General features: G+C 35.5%; 4 protein-coding genes across 4 annotated transcripts; 2 read left to right on the top strand and 2 right to left on the bottom strand.

Annotated features, from left to right (window-relative positions):
• The first annotated feature begins 2,538 nt into the window (after positions 1–2,538).
• Positions 2,539–5,696, top strand: LOC107491505 (uncharacterized). The gene is made up of 6 exons (XM_016112346.3): positions 2,539–2,733; positions 2,979–3,049; positions 3,338–3,443; positions 3,859–3,991; positions 4,459–4,611; positions 5,359–5,696. Exons 1-6 carry the CDS (start codon positions 2,657–2,659, stop codon positions 5,383–5,385), a joined length of 567 nt encoding a protein of 188 aa, XP_015967832.1. The 5' UTR covers positions 2,539–2,656; the 3' UTR covers positions 5,386–5,696.
• Positions 5,697–6,933: 1,237 nt separating this feature from the next.
• On the bottom strand, positions 6,934–10,113 carry LOC107491502 (uncharacterized). The gene is made up of 9 exons (XM_016112343.3): positions 9,754–10,113; positions 9,532–9,676; positions 9,328–9,455; positions 9,161–9,232; positions 8,649–8,778; positions 8,451–8,557; positions 8,063–8,104; positions 7,385–7,597; positions 6,934–7,175 (listed from the first exon to the last, which is right to left on the bottom strand). Exons 1-9 carry the CDS (start codon positions 9,973–9,975, stop codon positions 7,107–7,109), a joined length of 1,128 nt encoding a protein of 375 aa, XP_015967829.1. The 5' UTR covers positions 9,976–10,113; the 3' UTR covers positions 6,934–7,106.
• Positions 10,114–10,237: 124 nt separating this feature from the next.
• Positions 10,238–17,318, top strand: LOC107491504 (DNA mismatch repair protein MLH1). Its single transcript, XM_052261366.1, is given in 15 exon segments — positions 10,238–10,628; positions 10,708–10,953; positions 11,167–11,301; positions 11,409–11,619; positions 12,339–12,487; positions 12,738–12,836; positions 13,141–13,207; positions 13,339–13,474; positions 14,146–14,240; positions 14,328–14,436; positions 14,715–14,800; positions 14,871–15,091; positions 15,426–15,594; positions 16,494–16,654; positions 17,081–17,318. Coding segments are annotated over 15 exon segments (2,184 nt in total). The 5' UTR covers positions 10,238–10,373; the 3' UTR covers positions 17,126–17,318.
• Positions 17,319–17,917: 599 nt separating this feature from the next.
• On the bottom strand, positions 17,918–18,918 carry LOC107491503 (uncharacterized). The gene is made up of 3 exons (XM_016112344.3): positions 18,357–18,918; positions 18,219–18,270; positions 17,918–18,145 (listed from the first exon to the last, which is right to left on the bottom strand). Exons 1-3 carry the CDS (start codon positions 18,753–18,755, stop codon positions 18,033–18,035), a joined length of 564 nt encoding a protein of 187 aa, XP_015967830.1. The 5' UTR covers positions 18,756–18,918; the 3' UTR covers positions 17,918–18,032.
• Between the last annotated feature and the right edge of the window lie 568 nt (positions 18,919–19,486).

Below are 19,486 nucleotides of genomic sequence, written 5' to 3' on the forward strand. Positions count from 1 at the left end.
TTTAGGCATCCCTCGACCATTTCCTCTACCTTTTCCCCTATGAACCCGTCCTCTTCCTCTAATCAAGTTATTTCCACTGCTTTGGTAAGTCCTGAATGCATTGACCTCAATAGCATTCACCATCAATCCAGATTCAGGGTCAATAGAGTGTAACATTTGTCTTTCTTGTTGTAAAAGCGAAGAAAAAGCTGTTGCCACATTTAGTAAGGGGTTGACAAGCATGAGTTGGGAGCGCACATTTACATATTGATCGTTCAATCCTCAAAAGAACCTAATTACATGAGACTGCTTTCTATACTCTCAAATCATTTCAAGACTCTTTCCACACTTTCAACTATGCAGACAAGAACATACAAGATAGGTCTAAATTCATCTATTCCTCCCAAATACTCTTCAGTTTTGTGTAATAGGAAGTAATATTGAGCTCACCTTGTCTCATTGAGAATAATTCTTTTTCAAGCTATGCAATTCTAAACAGATCACCTTGGTAGAATATGTGTTTTAGATACATCCATAATTCCTAGGCGTTATCGCACCACAAAACGCTCTGGAATATTTTTGGACTTAGAGATCCATGCAGCCAGGACAAGACGAACGTGTTGCAGTGGTCCCAAGCCTCAAATGAAGGATCTTCTTTCTTTGATTTGAGTAAAGTTCCATCAATGAACTTGAGCTTGTTCTTTGATTTGAGGGAAATCAACGCTGACCTTGGCCACGGGTGGTAGTTCAAAGTAGTTAGTAGAGCATTCGTGAGAGAGATTCCAGGAGTTTCGCTAGAGTGCAAATAGAAATGGCTGAATGAATCTTGCAGCAAATTCGTGTTGGATCTTGTTGCTTGGGCTTGAAACGTGTTGAACTGAACCATCAGCGAAATTTTGCATATTGCTTGCTGAGAACATTTGGTTCTCTTGATTTGGCACTCTTTTATGCATGTTCGCTTCCATTGATGAACAAATCGTGCAAACGTTGCTTTACACGAATCATTTTAAAAATGTGATCTTGCACAGAGTGGTTACACTTTTTTACAACTCCATGCTCACTGTATTATGATAAAAGTCTGTTTAGCTGCGAAGTGTTTCGGTAAGAAAATGAAATTGCTTCATGCAAAAGAGTGACTCAAAGTGTGAGATATTAGAGAATAACAAAAGACATGACTTCATTATCATGAGCTAGTATATATACAGCTAATCTGAACCATATGAGGAATTCTCTACATATAAGCGTTTTTTCATACAAGTCATACAAGTCATTTATTTCTTTTTCTTTTTCTTTTTCCATGCCTCCTATTTTCCTTCTCATTCTTCTTCTTCTTCTTCTTCTTCTTTGAAGTGTTTCATCTTCATCGTCGTGTTTTTCTTCGTTCTTTTTTTGATTTTGCAACATTATGTATTTTTTTCTTTGTTTGATTTTTTTCTCCAAAAAAGAATTATGAGAATATGAAATAGGAAAATGAAGAAGAAAAAGCAGCAGAAGATGAGGAAGAGAAAGAGAAAGAGTTCTGAATTATACATAAGGTGTACTTCAACGAATTTTGGGTGTATTTTTTAAATCCTTTAGGTGTATTTTTGTAATCCTTTGAGTGTATTTCTGTAATCGTTTGAGTGAATTCCTGTAACCGTTTGGATATATTTCTGTAACCGTTTGGGTGTATTTCTGTAATCGGTTGGGTGTATTTCTGAAGTTTCATTATCTTCAAAACGATTTCAAAGCTTGATTTCAAAAACCATAAAAATCGAAAAAAACGAAGCAAGAATACTAGTGATAAACGCAGATTAAACAACGAATGAAAAAGCAAAGAGAGATCAAACGTACGAAGGAGATCGAAAAAATTTGGCAAGAAGCTCGTTTTCATGGAGGAAGAAGAAGAAGAAGAGTAGGAGAAGAAGAAAGAGAAGAAGAAGGAAGAGGAGGAGGAGAAGGAGGAATGCGAAGCACGCCATGAAAATCGTATATGGGTCAACGTGCTTTTTGTTAAGTTTCTCCCAATTTATATGACTTATAAACCAAATGACTTGTATGTGTAGCACTCCTCCATTAGCAACAGCCTAACAAATTTCTAACACAACTCAAACTAACTAGTTCGTTAATTTACTAAATAGGACAGCTTGCTATACATGCTACATTGCTGCAAAACTATCAGCTAACTAATCGAGCTATTCCACTCTAATCTGACTACAAATATGGTGCACTTAGAGGTCTGTATGTGATTTGTGAACACTCATAAGTCGATCATTAATCCAACAAAATAATTGATTCTTATCCATCCTCACTATTTTCTATAATAATAAAATAATTTAATATACTAAAATTTTAAATATATATTTAATAATATAATATTATGTTAATAAAAGTAATATTATTTTACATTAATCACGTGAATAATAACGTAAGAAAGAAGAAAACGAATGTAGTTAGTGTCTAAAATTTTTTATATTTATAGTGTATTAAAATTAAATTTATAATAAAATAGAAAATATTTAATAAAATTTAATAAAAAAATATATATGCTAAGTTCAAAGTTCTTTCCTTCCCCAAAAAGAAAAAGAAAAAATTGTCTTATTCCTCTCTCTAACATTTTGGTGTGTATTGGAGCTGGGGTTTCCAATCCCGTGGCTCATCAAACTTCAAACCTCAAAGTTGAAATCTTTGGGCGAATATGGCGACTGGGAAGACGGGAATAACCAGTTGGTTCCAGAAGAAGATCACCGATCCTCTTATCTCGATTCTCCGAAGGTTCTGTTTCAAACTTATCTCCCTTTCTCGGCTCTGATCTGCTATTTATTTTTTGTGCATATGTAATCACTAGATGAGATCTGCTTCTGAATTTAAGAGAGAGATCCTTCAGTGTTGATGACTATTCTTCACTCCAATCACAGAATAATCTGTGTTGAATATTGGTTATGCTAAGACGTTTCTGAAATGGAAATCTTTATCGGTTCATAGTGTCTGAATTTCTTCTCGGGGCTGTTTGTTTACAGAGGTGCTGAGCCCAGTCAGCTGGCTTTCTCTGCTGCTCTTGGAATTACATTGGGAGTATTTCCTATATGTGGTATTTCTAATTAACCTACCTGCAATTCAATTCTTAGAATAAGCTGATTTAATTAAAGAGGAATGCCAGGGCCATCAGAATTTATTGTTTTTGGCCCTCATTTAGCCATTAATATTTAAAAGTGTGAGCTAAAGTATGTTGTTGGATTACTAGACTAAAAGGAATTGGATTGATTGCTAAAAGTGATGGCCAAAAATAATAAATCTGATGAGTGATGACCCTCAAGCATTTCTCTTAATTAAATTGTTGCCTACATTTTGTTAGACATGCTAATCTTTTTTCTAATAGGTGTCACTGTATTCCTCTGTGGGATCGTTATTGCATTGCTTGGCTCAAATTGCCATGCCCCAACTGTCATGCTTGCAAACTTCATTGCAACTCCAGTAGAGCTGAGGTATGCTGCATTCAATTCTAATATCTATTTGCATCCGCATTCCAGTGCCATGGTGAACCATTGTATTTGTATTTTGTTGTTCATGTGGTTGTTAGTAGAACCCAATAGTTTTGATTGATTTATGTGGTTGACTCTACCAACTGGGAACCCAGTGCTTTAGGAGTGATTAGTGGTTACTAGTGAGAAATTCAAGTTTACACTCCCTATCTATTTTGGATTAGTTTTATATTATAAGAAACATATATGTTGTTAGCCTTAAAACCAATGAAAAATGGCTGGGATACTTCTAATGTTGCTTGTATGCCTTCCCCCATTATGTCATGTGATGGATGTTTATTTTTGTAGTTTCTTATACATGCAGTTTTATCTTGATTCTATTATAGTGAGAATTATGGATATTCATTTGGCATTTCAGTCTCATTGTACCATTTTTACGCTTTGGTGAATTCATCTGTGGTGGACCTCATTTCACTTTAACATCTGATGCTTTGAAGAAAGTTCTTACTGGCAGAGCTTCACATGAAGTCCTATTAAGTATTGCTCATGCGGTAGGTACCACCATATCCTTCTTCTTTGGTATCTGTCTCAAGAAGACTAATAGTGGTTTATTTGCTTAATATATCAATTTCGGTCCTGTTTTTCAGAATATGATTGTGATATCCATTTTAAATTAGTTGAACTGAGCTATATTACGAAAATGAATGGAGCTAATAGTGGGATGGATGCTTGAAATTCATATTATAATTATTAATCATGCGGAGAGTTGGGCTGCTTGTATTGTCTCCGTTGAAATATTAAAACAATCATTGCTAATGTTATCATAATCACTTATGATATAGTACGATATTCTGTTTTACTAGCTTGTCAAATGAATTCATGTTTTTCTATTCACAATGAATTCCTCTCTGCTTGAGTTGCACTATGATTTCTGCGTGATCCAACCTTCATTTCATTTTCAAAATTAAAATATTGATGACATATTAATAGTTATTTGTTTGTCGAAAACCTTTCCCAGCTATTAGGGTGGTTAGCTGCATCACCTGTTATTTTGGGAGCCCTATACATAGCACTTGTACCATGCTTCAAAGTTCTGGTCCAGAAGTTCTCATCTGTTCCTTCAAGTCCAAAGAAGCCGCTCCTCCGTCCACACTCAGAAGTTAGGCTGAAGGTAAGGGATGTCTGACAAAATAGTAACAAGGTCATAGTAACTTTTTCCACTCAATTACAGTTATAAGCCATTCATATGTTCTTTCTTGATGAATTGAATTGTACATAATAATGCACAAATAATTAGAACTGTTTATATTATAATGCTAAGGTTGATGCTATTTTAAAGCATGTGGTTAACTTGCACTTGCACTGGAGAAAAATATGGGAAAGGTTGGTAGAGAGAGAAAAATTTATAGGTCGAAAGTAACAGGGCTTTCAAATTCTTCAGGTAGAAGGGTTTTGTAGGTTGTGGATAGCATTATTAGTGCCCATAAAATACCAACCATAAAAGCAGGAAGATTGTCCTTTTACCCTTTCTTAGGGTAAGATTCAGTATTCTTACTTGGATTTCTCCATATCATCTTAAAATATTCTCTCCACTTAGTGGGACAAGGCTTTGTTGTTGTTGTTGTTGTTGTTGTATCTTAAAATATTCTCTAATTATTTTTACTTTCTTTTTAAAAAGATATTAAATATCTTGTATGTTATTGGAAACTTGAATATTTTTTTTAATGCAAAACAGTTAGTTCCTTTTAATAATTAGAAGTATAGAAGCAGATGTATTCGCTTTCGCTACGATCAAAATCGTCCATGGCAGTGTTCTCACTTCTCAGAGTGACAATGTTCTCTATTATCTGTGTTGTTCTCAACATGACATCTTATGGAAGGTTTTAATCTAATGGTTCCTCTATATTAATATATACAGGAGATTGAGCAAGACAAAGGCGAATGAGTTTAAAGCCGTCAGTGTTTCATTGATATGCTAGGGCCTATACTTGCATTCCTCCAAGATTAAGAACAATAAAATGAAGTCTTGTAGAATAAATAAGTCTTAACCAAATTAAATCCATCAAAAGAGGATAATTGTTGGAGAGGAAACTCTTTTTTGGAGTACAAGTTAAGATAAATTTGTTTATTCTAGTTTTGATGTACAGTGAATAGTGATATAGGCTATTAGAACTTGTGTCACATTACGCGCTCTCACTACCCCAATTCGGGTAATAGAGAGTACATATAGTTAATTGATTCCCTTCGTTACTATTCCACAGGCGAATACATTTGTAAATCACATCAATTAGGTCCTTATGGGACACATATATGGCAATTGGCAGAGATCCAGAAAGCATCTTCAGACAGCATACACCATAAAATAGATGGACCAAAACCTTACTACTTGCTAATGTTCGGGGAGACCAAAGGCCACTTAAGATATAATGTAGAATATAATCAAAAGTCAAAACAAATCTTAAATGGCACTTATTATATATCCAGGCAAAGTATAAATGGTCAAAACAGTATTTTAAATTTGGATCAAGATTCTCTAAAGTGAAGATGGTAAAGTAATAAAATGAAAAATTAATCACTCTTAAATTAAGATAATGATATACATATTTTATGGAAATTATAAAAATAACAGTGATTACTTTTTCACTTTATCACTCTGCTAATTTTCATTTTAAAGGATTCAAATTCTTTAAATTTTATCCGATAGTTGATTTTCTAAATTTTCATTTAATTAAACCACCTGTTTCTCCTCTTCTTACATTGAATTGGTTTTTGTATTTTTCGTCTTTCCTTTAAATTTCTGTTTCATTCAAGTGTAGGGATTTTAAAAAAAGCTATAATTTTTAGAAACTAAACTTATTTGTGTGAGTTTTTAATATATTCTAAAATTGTATATCAAAATTTGTAGGATTTAAAATTCTACATTAGGTTTAAAATATAGCCATAACTTTGTGAGAGTTCCAACTCCCCGCCCCAAACAAGTTTAGAATTTAGATAAATAAAAATTAACTATGTTAGGTATATACTAAAATAATAAAATTAACCACTAAGTATAAAATATATATTAGAATACAAAATACACATTGAAATGAATTAAACAACTCATGTATTTATATATAAATACATAGTGACTAATTTTAGTGGTTACTTTTAATATACAAATAATATTTTTAATAAAAATAATATGTGCACACAAAAAAAAAATCACTAAACACGCGTACACACATACATACATGAATTATTTAATTTATTTTTAATATGTATTTTATATTTCAATACATATTTTATACAAGTGATTGATATAGTAACTAATTTTTAGTGTATATATAATATAATTGTCAAATAAAACCCTCCCCACAGAAAAACAAAGTTTAGACAGAAAATTAAGGAAGAATATGATTGATAATTTGATTGAATGAAAATTTGAAGAATCAATTTAATTAACGAGTAAAATTTGAAAAAATACTTTGACAATGTATTTCCCCACAACCAAATGTTGAAGAACGGTTGGTTCGCTATAACAATAAAAGATCAACTAATGTCCAACACCAAATCACTAACTAGTCTCAGTTTTCTTATTTCATTATACAATACAATTTTGAAAGTGCCTCGACACCTCAAATTAACCTATTTGTGAAATAAGTAAATTGAAGACCAGTTTGCCGTAATTCAGTTGACTATCTCTATCCCTGTCAGAGGCTGCCCAGCATGAAGTTGAAGAACGACGTCACCGACAGCCTGCGCCAGATCAATTGGCATGAAAAGTTATGATTTTCACAGTACAAGTTTTCCTGCTTACTCTCTCTTTCTTCCTCTAATGATAATAAATTATAATGGAATGTAATGGTTAGTGTGATCTAGAACAGTAATGTAAAACACAAAACAATTCACAACGCAGCTAAAATGACTTGTTACTGATCCAAGTCCAGATAATTGTGGAGACGTACCTTAGCCATGGTTCTATAAGAATGTTCAGTAACGCCAGCAACATGAGGAGTCATGATAACATTCTTAAATTTCAATATCTGATCATCAGGGTTGAATGGCTCATTCCAGGCAACATCAGTTCCTAGCCCTCCCAAATGGCCTGATTCAAGATGTTTGATCACAGCCTCATAGTCCATAAGACCGCCTCTAGCAATATTCACCAAAAGGGCACCCTACAATTATTAAATTGTATCATAATAGCCAGACATTAATGCATCAAATGCTAGATATACTTAAATCAGATGCTATTTTTCTTGCCTTTTCTCATTTATGGTACAAATTGATGATGCTACAGCAGGTGAACGCAATAATGGATTCACAATGAAACAAGAAGCAAAAGCTCTTGTTTCAGATGTTAGGACTCTTCTAGCTGAGCAAGTTCAGCAGTACATATAATATATTATCTAACCTATATGAAATAAATATCCAATTCTGCAACCATATCTTCCCATAGTACATCCTCTAATCTCTCAAGTTAGTATTTGTCTCCCATCTCTCTTTCAAGAATAAGATCGTCAACAAGAATTAACAATCAATTACAGACAAACTATTCTTTCTACTTAAGTGCATAATGAGCTGATCTAGCATATGAAGAGAAGTAAACAAACTACACAAGTTCATCTCCAATGGTGACAAACCTTTTTCATGGAAGATATGAAATCATTGTTTATAATACCAGCCTGTAAAACAAAATCACATCCATGTCAATAAGTATCTAAACATTTATTAACTGAATCCAGGGTCCAAGACGGTATATTTACTACTAAAGAAAGGTATAATAACAATCTCTGTTAAAATAACCAAGGATCAAGGAAGATAGGACAGAACACGAATAAGAGTGCCTGTTTACCAACTTAAAATATCATGTACCACCAAGAAAAACTTTCAGACATTTGAACCAACCATCTAATGTTCTAAAAACATTTTCACAGACTTCTTATACCTATAGTGAAATAAAAAGTGGAAGAAAACAAGCAAAAAGTAACAGAAATAATGAACAATGAAGGACTGGATAAAGCCACAAACCGTTTCGCTGTTTAAATGTAAGCAGCAAACGATGATGTCAGCTTTCCTCACAAACTCGTACATATCTTCATGATTAACCCTCTCATCAACAAGATCATCCACATTACCTTCAACAAAATAATATGGAACACATCATGAAATAGAAGAACAAACTAGGATTGTTTATTATGTACTAGTAATAATCCACAGCAATCGTACTTCTGATTAATTTGCTAGGGTGCTGGGTGCATGAAGTCCAACTCCGCTTTGTGGCAATTACTTTTACACCAAATGGTCGCAATCGATGTGCCAAATCCATTCCAATGTTTCCAAATCCCAAAATGAATATCTACATTATCATGAAGTTTAGATTTCCACAAACAGTATATTCGATGATTGCTAAAACTACAGTCACACCAAGCAAGATATACAGATATGGAAAGTGAAAATATATTATCTTCATGATTTATCTACACATGATACACACTTCTGTCATTTGACAATATGACAATAGTATCAATTATATATTTTCCCAAGCAACCTATCAAATTATATAATTTATTTAGAGAGAAACAGTAGACAGTAGACACTTAATTTTAACAATATGCACTAATGATGTCACCAGAAAGAAAAACAATATTCCATATAATGCAGGTAACGAGAAAAGAAGATAGCAAGTCCAAGGCATACAAAGATTTATTTGTCTTAAAGAGAAGAATCAATATACTAACTGTTTTCCCAAGTAAGGTTTCAGTAATTGGCTCTCCAAGCTTCCTCTGTTGTATGGAAATTTGCAGTTCATTCTGCAAGAAGAATATTTTTTGGCTCCAAAAGATTTAACAGCCTTTTGATCAAAACAGGAGGGAACTTTTAGTTTTCAAAATGGAAGGTGGCATACTTGCTTTCGGAGGAGACCCAACATTAAATATATGGCCATTTCTGCGCATGAAGCAGAATTTCCTGTAGCATGACTTTGGATCCTAGCAACTTTGATTCCGTGCTTGGTGGCAGCTTCAACATCAACGCCTAGCTTGTTGAAATAGGTGAGTAAAGGGGGTTGAAGCACGGAGAGAGTAAATTGGGGAAGTAGAGAAAGTAGTACCTTCGATACCAACACCATACTGCATTATAAGCTGCATCCGAGCTGCACGAGAAATAATATGTGAATCAAGCTTCATGCTTTTAACTATGCAGACGTGATAGTTGGGAATTGCTTGGGGCACATGTTCGAGAGGGAGAACATCAACCTACATAGATATTACTATTAAGATATACAGTAGTAGTAGTATATGAGATGAATAAAGGAAGGTATCGTAGGAGCGACCTTGATAAATGAATGGCTCTGCAAATATTGTGTCGTATATTCATGGGAAGCAGGGAAATGGGGTCCGCAAAAGAGAACACGAGTGATGCGTTGTTCCCCAGCAGCAGAAGCGTTGGTGTCCATGGGAGGAGTGTGATGACGATGGCGAAAGCGCGGTCGCGTGAGCAGTGAGACCAATTCGCAGCGGATACACGACCTCACCCTCCACGTGCTACTCTGCATCAATATCGATATCGATCCCAAACTATCTTGATATTAATATCAAATTCTTCAACATGAATCTTAGCTTAGGGCTCCTTTATTTCCAGTAAGGAACTTGACTAATATAATATTTGAATTGAATAATGCTGCTGTTAATCTGTTATGTGTCCTCCGGCGGCGCACTGCACACAAAAATTATATTTGTACTAATTAAGTTAAATATATTGTCTTACAGAGCCATATGGGTTTACAACTAACGGGCCGGGCCAGGCCCTAACCTAAGTTACAACTTCTGAAGCCAAGAACTATATATATACAAGAACAGTACAATTATTCCCTCCAAAATAAAAGCAGCGAGGGCGCTAGTATTGAGGAACAACCAGTAACCCTTGTCACGTCAGTTGCGAGTGTCGATAGACATGGAGATTGAACACGAAGAATCACCGGTACCACTACCAGAAGAAGAAGAAGCGAAGGAGCCACCGAGAATCCAGCGGCTGAGCGAGTCAGTGGTGAACCGAATAGCGGCGGGGGAGGTTATCCAGCGTCCTGTTTCTGCAGTGAAGGAGCTGGTCGAGAACAGCCTCGACGCCCACTCCACCTCCATCAACCTCCTCGTGAAGGACGGCGGCCTCAAGCTCATCCAAGTCTCCGACGACGGCCACGGAATCAGAGTATCTCCTTCCCTCTCTCTAATCCAATTTACTAACTAATGTATCAGTCACAACAAAAATGAATTGCTTAACTTGTTAGTTGGAGGACCTGCCAATATTGTGCGAGAGGCACACGACCTCCAAGTTATCTGCGTTCGAGGACTTGCAGTCCATAAAGTCCATGGGCTTCCGCGGAGAGGCCCTCGCTAGCATGACCTACGTCGCCCATGTCACCGTCACCACCATCACCAAAGGCCAGCTGCATGGTTACAGGGTCTCCTATAGAGATGGTCTCATGGAGAATGAACCCAGGCCTTGTGCCGCCGTTAAAGGAACACAGATTATGGTACTCCCAATTCCCATCCTTCTTTCTTTTCCCCCTCAACTTCACTGAGCCTTTTATATCAGTTTTCCTTCAACTTTTGAATGTTGTTGCATGTAAACACGGTATTTTCTACAATATTTGATATTAATAGTTCATTCCTCAATGTAACAGTCAACGTGCAGATTTCACTAAACTATTTGTAATTTTAATTGATGTTTGCGCTTGTGTTATTAGGTGGAGAATCTTTTCTACAACATGGCTGCAAGGAGGAAGACATTACAAAACGCTTCTGATGATTATTCTAAGATTGTCGACTTAATAAGTCGGTTTGCTATTCAGCACATTAATGTCAGTTTTTCTTGCAGAAAGGTTGGTCTTTACCGCCCTAGAACTAGAACTTATATACTGCAATCATCTAAGCCACATTGTAAGTTCCATATACTGTTTGTCAATGTATGTAATTCTTTTGCAATCAGCATGGAGCTACTAGAGCAGATGTCCACACAGTTGCCACATCTTCTAGACTTGATGCCATCAGATCCGTTTATGGCATCTCTGTTGCACGCAATCTGATGAAAATTGAAGCTTCAGACAACAATCCAGCTACTTCAATTTTTGAAATGCAGGGTTACATGTCCAATGCAAATTATGCTTCCAAGAAAATCACTATGGTGCTTTTTATCAATGGTATATGTTATCCATACAACATTAACTGGCGATTTTCAAAATTTTGAGGTGTTTATTGTTTTCAATAAACCCTCTTGTCATTAGCAGTATATGGTGCCAGAGAATTTGTTTCATTAGTTATCATGACATGATTCATTTGAGTCTCATGTTTTTTTTCCCTAATGAAAATACCCTTTTCTTTTGGGTCAAAATGAAAGGGAAAAATAAAGTGTCCTTTACCAGCTCATGTTTTCAACCCTAGACTGGATTAGTATACTAGATGAAGGGAAACTATTAAATGGTAAAGTTAATTGTTAGGTTAACTGGTCTACTTTGAATATCTGAAAAAATGCAAGTATGCATAACTGACAGAGGTATTTACGAAAGTAGCTACAGTCTGTGGGATATTTGGGCCGTTAATAGTATTTTCTTTAATATTTATGAAGTTTATATTTGCTAATAACATAATCTTATATTCAATTTAATATGAGTAAAATATAACTGGTTGCTCTGTCTTTTCTCTTTTGCTATATCTCACTTGTCCTCTCATCTCAGTGTGTTCTAGAAACTTGCACTATTCTGGAGAATATCAAAATTGAATCAGGGAGTTAATTTTATGTTATATATTACTAAGTTTTATTGCTGTGCATTTAAATTTCTTCTTTGGAAAATGTATTTGTATCTTCCATGAGCTACTTGTTTGTAGATTCTCATGAAATTGTTCGTATTCATGTTTTCAGATAGATTGGTTGAATGCTCAGCATTGAAGAGAGCTATTGAAATTGTTTATGCAGCAACATTGCCAAAAGCATCTAAACCTTTTATATATATTTCAATTGTTTTACCACCTGAAAATGTTGATGTCAATGTGCATCCGACAAAGAGAGAGGTAAAACTATCATTAATACTTTGTTTGTCCTAATTAATTAAAGTGTTCCATTTAATTAACTTTTGATGATGATAATATAAGCCTTCTGAACTGCACATGTTTCTCCACACCCATCCTTTGTTTTCCTCTCTTGGTTTCAATTTTTGATAATCTTTTACTTTAGTGTATTTCCGGTAAACGGTTATACTGTAGACCTACTGAAAACATGCAAATGAAACTTCATCATTTTCTTAATCATATTTCTGGATAGGTGAGCCTTTTAAACCAGGAAGTTATCATTGAGAAGATACAGTCAGTGATTGAATCAAGATTGAGGAGTTCCAATGAGACAAGGACATACCAAGAACAGGTATTTTTTAGCATATTGAATTTCATTCTTTCAACTGAAATTAGTGAAAGCAGGTGAAAGTCTTCTGTTTAATCCTCAAGCACTATGATTTGTAGTTATATTATGCCTACAGATTGCTTGGTTTATGCATTTGCAACTTGTCAATTTGGATTTTAATCCCCCCTTTAAAAAAATTGAAGTCATTCTTTAGATGAAGAATTATGATATGTCATGTATGCAGAGTCTGTCTTTTATTTATGTTTTATAAATTACAATCACTCAAAACCTTCATTTTCTTTGCATATTTTGCCTCATGTCTATGTAGACAGCTGATCAATGTTCTCTGTCTCATATTACTAGCAAGGAGGCTAAGCTCATCCCTTTGCCAATGGGTATAAGAAATTCTTCTTCTTTCTTTTTAGGTTATCCTCTGCAACTGTCACTTTTTTTATAATTGATTGATTATCATCATCACTATTATTATTATTATTATTATTATTATTATTATTGTTATTCATGGTAGGTTCAAGATCACAGAAGGTTCCAGTGCATAAGTTGGTTAGAACAGATTCATTAGATCCTGCAGGAAGATTACATGCCTACATCCAAACCAAGCTTGATGGACATCTTGAAAAGAGAGCTACTTTGAATGCAGTAAGGTGATCCGCATTTTCTTCTTGTACCTTTTCCAATATGTAGCAAGCTTCAAGCTAATACTTTGCCTTTAAATTGATTTCTAGATGCAGTGATTTCATAGTCCTTTCTTGATGTTTAACTTTCTTTGAACCCCTTAATCTGCATTTGTTTTTGGTAAATTTTATTACATTCTTTTAGGCTTTGCAGCATTTCATCATTTTATTTGAGCAGGGCCTATTTGCTACCCAAGTGTAGAATCTCAAAGTATCTAAAGTATAAACCTTATAAACTTGATACAACCATTTAGACAAGGATGGAAAGTGTGGGTGGGGGGTTCTATAAATAATAATAGTTAAATTGTCAAACTTAATTCCTTCCCTGCTTCCGCGTATTTGTGTTTAAAGTTTGTTATTTGATTTAGGCTTATTTTCATATTAACGACTTGTAGTTGAGTTTCTATATAATTGTTGAATATGTTTTCTTCTCTTTTTCTTAACATTCTTCTAAGTTCTATCGAATGCTTGGACTTGCAAGAATAATCAAAACCTCCTTAGATAATTGAATTGAGAGGAATATATAAGCTATGGGCTCTCGAATTTCCCCCTTCTCTTTCTGTCTCATATATAAAGCTTTTTAGTTTGAATTAGGTCCCAATCCTTCTATGTGACAAAGAAGTTGTGTTGTCCCTTCTTAGGAACTCAATTCGACAAAGAAGGAACCCAAAAGATTCTACAGATCTAACTAGCGTCCAACAGCTTCTTGATGATATCAATAGCAACTGTCACCCAAGTTTGTATCTACCTTACTCATAATAATGACTCCATTTTGTGATGTATGTTGATGTAAAAAATGTTTCACTGGGTATCAACTTTATAGGCATGATGGACATTGTAAGGCACTGTACATATGTTGGAATGGCAGATGATGTTTTCGCTTTGCTGCAGCATAATACTCATCTTTATCTTGCTAATGTCGTAAACTTGAGGTAGGCATGTGTTTTTTTAAAGTATATGTTAAGTAACTTTTATAGCATATGAATGTTGAAACAAATTTGATTTAAGGTTTTCTTGTGAAACCCTTATAAAGTATGATTTGATATGTTTCCAGATTGTGATACATAGTTTTTGACCATGCTACTAGAGATTTACTAGTTTATGATCAATTAAGTCAGATATATAAAATTGTTTATGGGCCTTTACCTAATACTTTAAGCTCAAAGGGTCAAAGGGAGTGGTATTTGATGCTCTGTTTAATTATTTGCAGCAAAGAGCTTATGTATCAGCAAGTTCTTAGCCGTTTTGGCCAATTCAATGCTATACAACTAAGTGATCCAGCCCCCTTGAAAGAGTGTTGGTTTTAGATCTGTGCCAGTTTTATGAATGCTACAATATATTGTGCAACCATATTTGCCTATCATAGTTCCCTATTGAATCCTTGTTGTTGATATAAATATGGGTATTTCTTTCCCTTTGCTTCAGATGAACACAGAACTGCTGAAACAAAAGGCTGAAATGCTGGACGAGTATTTTGGAATTCATATTGACAAACATGGAAACATTTCTAGACTTCCTGTGATACTTGACCAGTATACACCTGACATGGATCACATCCCTGAGTTTGCTCTTTGCTTAGGCAATGATGTAGGTTATAGCCCTTCCCCCTTCCTCCAAGTATCTCCTCTATTTTCACCTGTTTATGGAAAATTATCTTATTTCCTTTTCTCAGTATTTTCTGAACCATCAATATTATTATCAGCTGTTACTTCAGTTTATACAATCAAAAGATTGTAGCATCTATGAATTTGTTGTTTATTTTGATAACATTCTTTGTAATAAAGTGCATTCCTCTTCATCCTTTTGTTATTCCATTGAATTCATTGCCAGTTGAATGTAGTCGATAGTGTTTGTCGATCATATCTATTTTTTTTCCTCACCAGAGCATGCTGAAACATTGTCATATATGTTTTCGCAATAGGTTAATTGGGAAGATGAAAGGAATTGCATTCAGGCAGTTGCGGCTGCTCTGGGAAATTTCTATGCAATGCATCCACCAATGTTACCCAATCCATCTGGCAAGGGTTTGCTTTTTTATAAGAAGAGGAAAATGCTCGATAGTTGTGCGGAGGGGAATACCTGTGATGTTGGTATGACTTCACACTTGTTCTTTCTGGATGACCCACGTCCACTGATGCTTTGTAATGTAAAGAAAAATAAAATCTGCTGAACAGTGTCTTTTGGACAACTGATTCCTTTTGGAAGTGTTTGAGGTTTAAGTGGTTTCACATAGCAGTTGTTAAATCATATCAGCATGCAAATATGTGCCACATGACAATACTATCCCGCATTTTATACCTTGCATTTTCTTCCATGTCTCATGCATTATCATAGAACAAGGTCTCCTCTAACGAAGACCCAATATCCTCCTTGTAGAGTTTAGGTCTATAGGAGATGCTGACCATTAATAAATACCTTGATCAGTCTATATTGCGAGTCTTATACCATACTACTGTTTTAGGAGGCTTCTTTAGTTGGTGGTTATGATGAGCTTCCCTGCTTATCAGTTAGTGCTAGTTGGTAGATGACACAACACTTGACAGTCAGTATAAGAGCAATGTCTAGTTTGTTTACTTTCAAATAACCCAACTTCCTTACCGGCCTCCTATATCTGGGTCATAGGTGAACAAACAAAACAGCGAGGAGTGAAATATTGTTTTGATAAATGTTATTAGAGATTTATGTCCAAATGATCTTAGAGTTTGATATTTGTCACCCTCTGTTCAAATTGAAAATTTGATTACACCGGCCTTCACCCCATTTAAAATTCAGCCTAGTTCAAATTTTCTTTCAAATTCAATCTGGTTTAAAATTGCTGGTTCCTAATTGGGATTTGGGAAGAAAAAATGAAAGCTATCATTACAAAATAATCTTCTTAGGGAGGTGTCTTGTGAATTGTGATGTTGACATGGCTATGAATTTTATTCTTCCATTATTTGTGCAAGTTTCTGCTTATTTTTTTTTAAGCTCCAATCTACGTTGTGGTCAGGGAGTGACGTGATCAATGATAAAGTTGAGCAAGAACTGCTTTCTGAAGCTGAGACTGCATGGACACAGCGTGAATGGTCAATACAACATGTACTTTTTCCTTCCATGAGACTCTTTCTAAAACCACCTGTCTCTATGGCTACAGATGGAACCTTTGTTCGGGTAATATACATACTTTTTTTTATTTAATAATTCAATAAATGATATCTATTGATCATCGTTAGCATTTACGCCATGCAAATTTCATCCTCCATAGGTCACTACCGCAAGAAGTATTTCCTTTTTTTTTTTCATTTTAAAGAGCCACACAATGATACTTTTTATTAACTGAACAACAGATTTGTTTAGTGTTAATAATTTTATTTTGTATTTTTAATGATAAATTCATGTTTTAGAATTGAAAATATAACGTCATAATTGTTGTTGTGTGGCCTAATTTTCCTATTGGTTGAATGAGCCAAGAACTAATTATTGATAGATGATCTTTGTGATGTGAAGAAACGTACAATTCAATCTTAGAAAAGGAATTTCACTACTGCCATTATCTATTTCGTTTATTGATATTTTGTGTCTTTAAACTTTATGCAGGTAGCTTCATTGGAGAAACTGTACAAGATTTTTGAAAGATGCTAGGCAACCATATGGATTGTTGTTCTCTGCGATATCCTCTTTAATATTGTGCTCTTGTGAATATGTAACTATAGTATTCAGGGAGCTCGTCCCAAAGATTTCCTTGGTCTGGTGATTCTGAATCATGTTTCTTGTAAAGTACTTTCGAATGTAAAAGACATTTTGAGAACAATTGAATTGGATGTGTTCTTGTGTATTACTTTCGTGTCATTGCAGCCAGCCAGCCAGCCAGCCACGAACGATTCTGATATCCTGCTTTGTGGTCATTCTTCGAGCAGCCAATCCTAATGTTGGATAAATACTTTCGGTTTTGTTATGCAGCCAACGTTTACCATTGAATTTTGTTGATATATATAAGGATTGACCAAGGATTCCTTTGTTTGAAGTAAGGAACTTTCTTAGAATGTAAAATGTAAATATAATATCCCATCACACACCGTGTAATGTACAAAAATCGATTGGCTTTGCTGAATGTGTCTCATTAATATACTCAAATTTTTAGATTATTCCCAAATCCCGATCAGTAACTTACTTCTATCAAGTATCGTGGATCAACGACATAATAGGTTGTAACCTGAAAGTAATTTGCAGTTCAGCTTTAGCGGGTCGTGAAATTGTAAGGGAACATATTTGGTCAGATGGAATGAAGGGAGAATTTGGGTGGATCGCCTCACAACTTCTAAATGTTGTGTGGGTTCGAATGAAACGATACTCCCAACAGGGTACGGAGGCTCTATATTCTACACTAGGAGAAATGCATTTCCAAGAGAAAATAAGTGTAAAGGAAGATGACGGTTTAACAAACGCAACAATGACTGAAATATGTGTTTGTTTTGTTTTGGTACACGAAATAAGCTTGCAGTATCACTATTTGAAATATGTACAAAAAGATGATGGAGGCAGGCAGCGATCAGGAACCACCGTGGCGGAGATAGAGTACTGATCTATAAAGGGCAGCGACGTGCAGGAAACAGATGAGCACAATGAGCAGATCATCCAAGAGTCCAACTATTCCTAATATCCCTGCCAGAAATGTGACATAATATAAATGACAGTTACTATCTACAAAACAGAAAGAAATAATTTCTTTTAATACCTTCTGGAATGATGTCTATAGGGCTGATGATGTACACAACACTTAGTATCATCTGCATAAACAAACAAGACTTGGCTTGAGATCAAGACCAGAAAATCGCATCGAATTTGGTAAAGAAGATACGATATGATACTTAACAGCAATGTAGACGCGAGCTCGAATGACAAGTGGAAGGGATCTGCGAGGATCGGAGAAGTCCCGGAGAAGCCGACGCAGTAGGAATGGAAGATCTTGCAATCGCTGAAGAAGCCCGCCCTCACGCTCACCGAACAAGCGATTGTATCTCTGGATCTTGTCAAGAGCGTTAGCAACCTCGGGGTCATGGCGGTGGCTGAGGGAGTCGTCGGTGGGGACGAGGAGAGTGATAGGACGGCGGCAGAGGGGGCACTTGCAGGGCTGCACGGCGGATCCGTGGTGCCAGACGAGCATGATGCAGTTGGCGCAGAACCAGTGACAGCAGTTGGATTGACACGGAGTGTTGAAGTTCCCATGGCACACCGAGCACATATCGTTCGCAGGAGGACCAGGACCCTCCATTCTCTCTTCTCTTCGCCTTCCCTTTCTTTTCCTACGCTACAACTTCAACCGCCTCTCCCCTTTCACCTAATTCCGATCCTTTCTAACAGTTTTCTTTATAATATTTCTTTCTTTTATACTTGGCCTGTTGGCCATTAGGCTTAGCTCATTTTCCTCCCATCCTTCCTTGTGAACACTACGGATTTTTTTTTTCCCTTCAAAGTATGCTCATCTTAGGATTTTCTAAATTGTAATCTACTAACTAACTAATAGTAATAAGCCCATATTAACCAAGTTGGGTTGGTCTAGTGGTTAGCTCATTAGTCCGCTTAAGTAAGTGTCGGGAGTTCGAATCCCGCCTTGTGCATGCAGCAATTCATCGGGCAGCGACAAACCCTTAAATAGAATACCGCGACGGATTAGTCCTTAACCTATCAGGTTGGAGGATATGGTGCAAAACAAAAAAAATATGGGCTTTTTTTTTAGCCATTGTGGACTCTTTGTTTTTGTACATGACTGTCATTATGATATGTTTCGTTGTTGTTTATGTTGGCCTCTGTCTCATATGTCGCATCTTACCCAAATACATTGCTAAAATGGTGCAAAAATAGAAAGGACGAACATATATAATCAATCCTCAAGTCAACGGCCAGGGGTGGAGCCTTGTTGATCGGAAGGGACAATGGCCCAAGTCCAAACTTTAATTTTTAATTATATAAAATTTTAGTTTAACATCATTTTAGTTGATCAAC

The sequence above is a fragment of the Arachis duranensis genome, chromosome 5 (genome assembly GCF_000817695.3).
Source record: "Arachis duranensis cultivar V14167 chromosome 5, aradu.V14167.gnm2.J7QH, whole genome shotgun sequence".
Lineage (NCBI taxonomy): Eukaryota > Viridiplantae > Streptophyta > Magnoliopsida > Fabales > Fabaceae > Arachis > Arachis duranensis.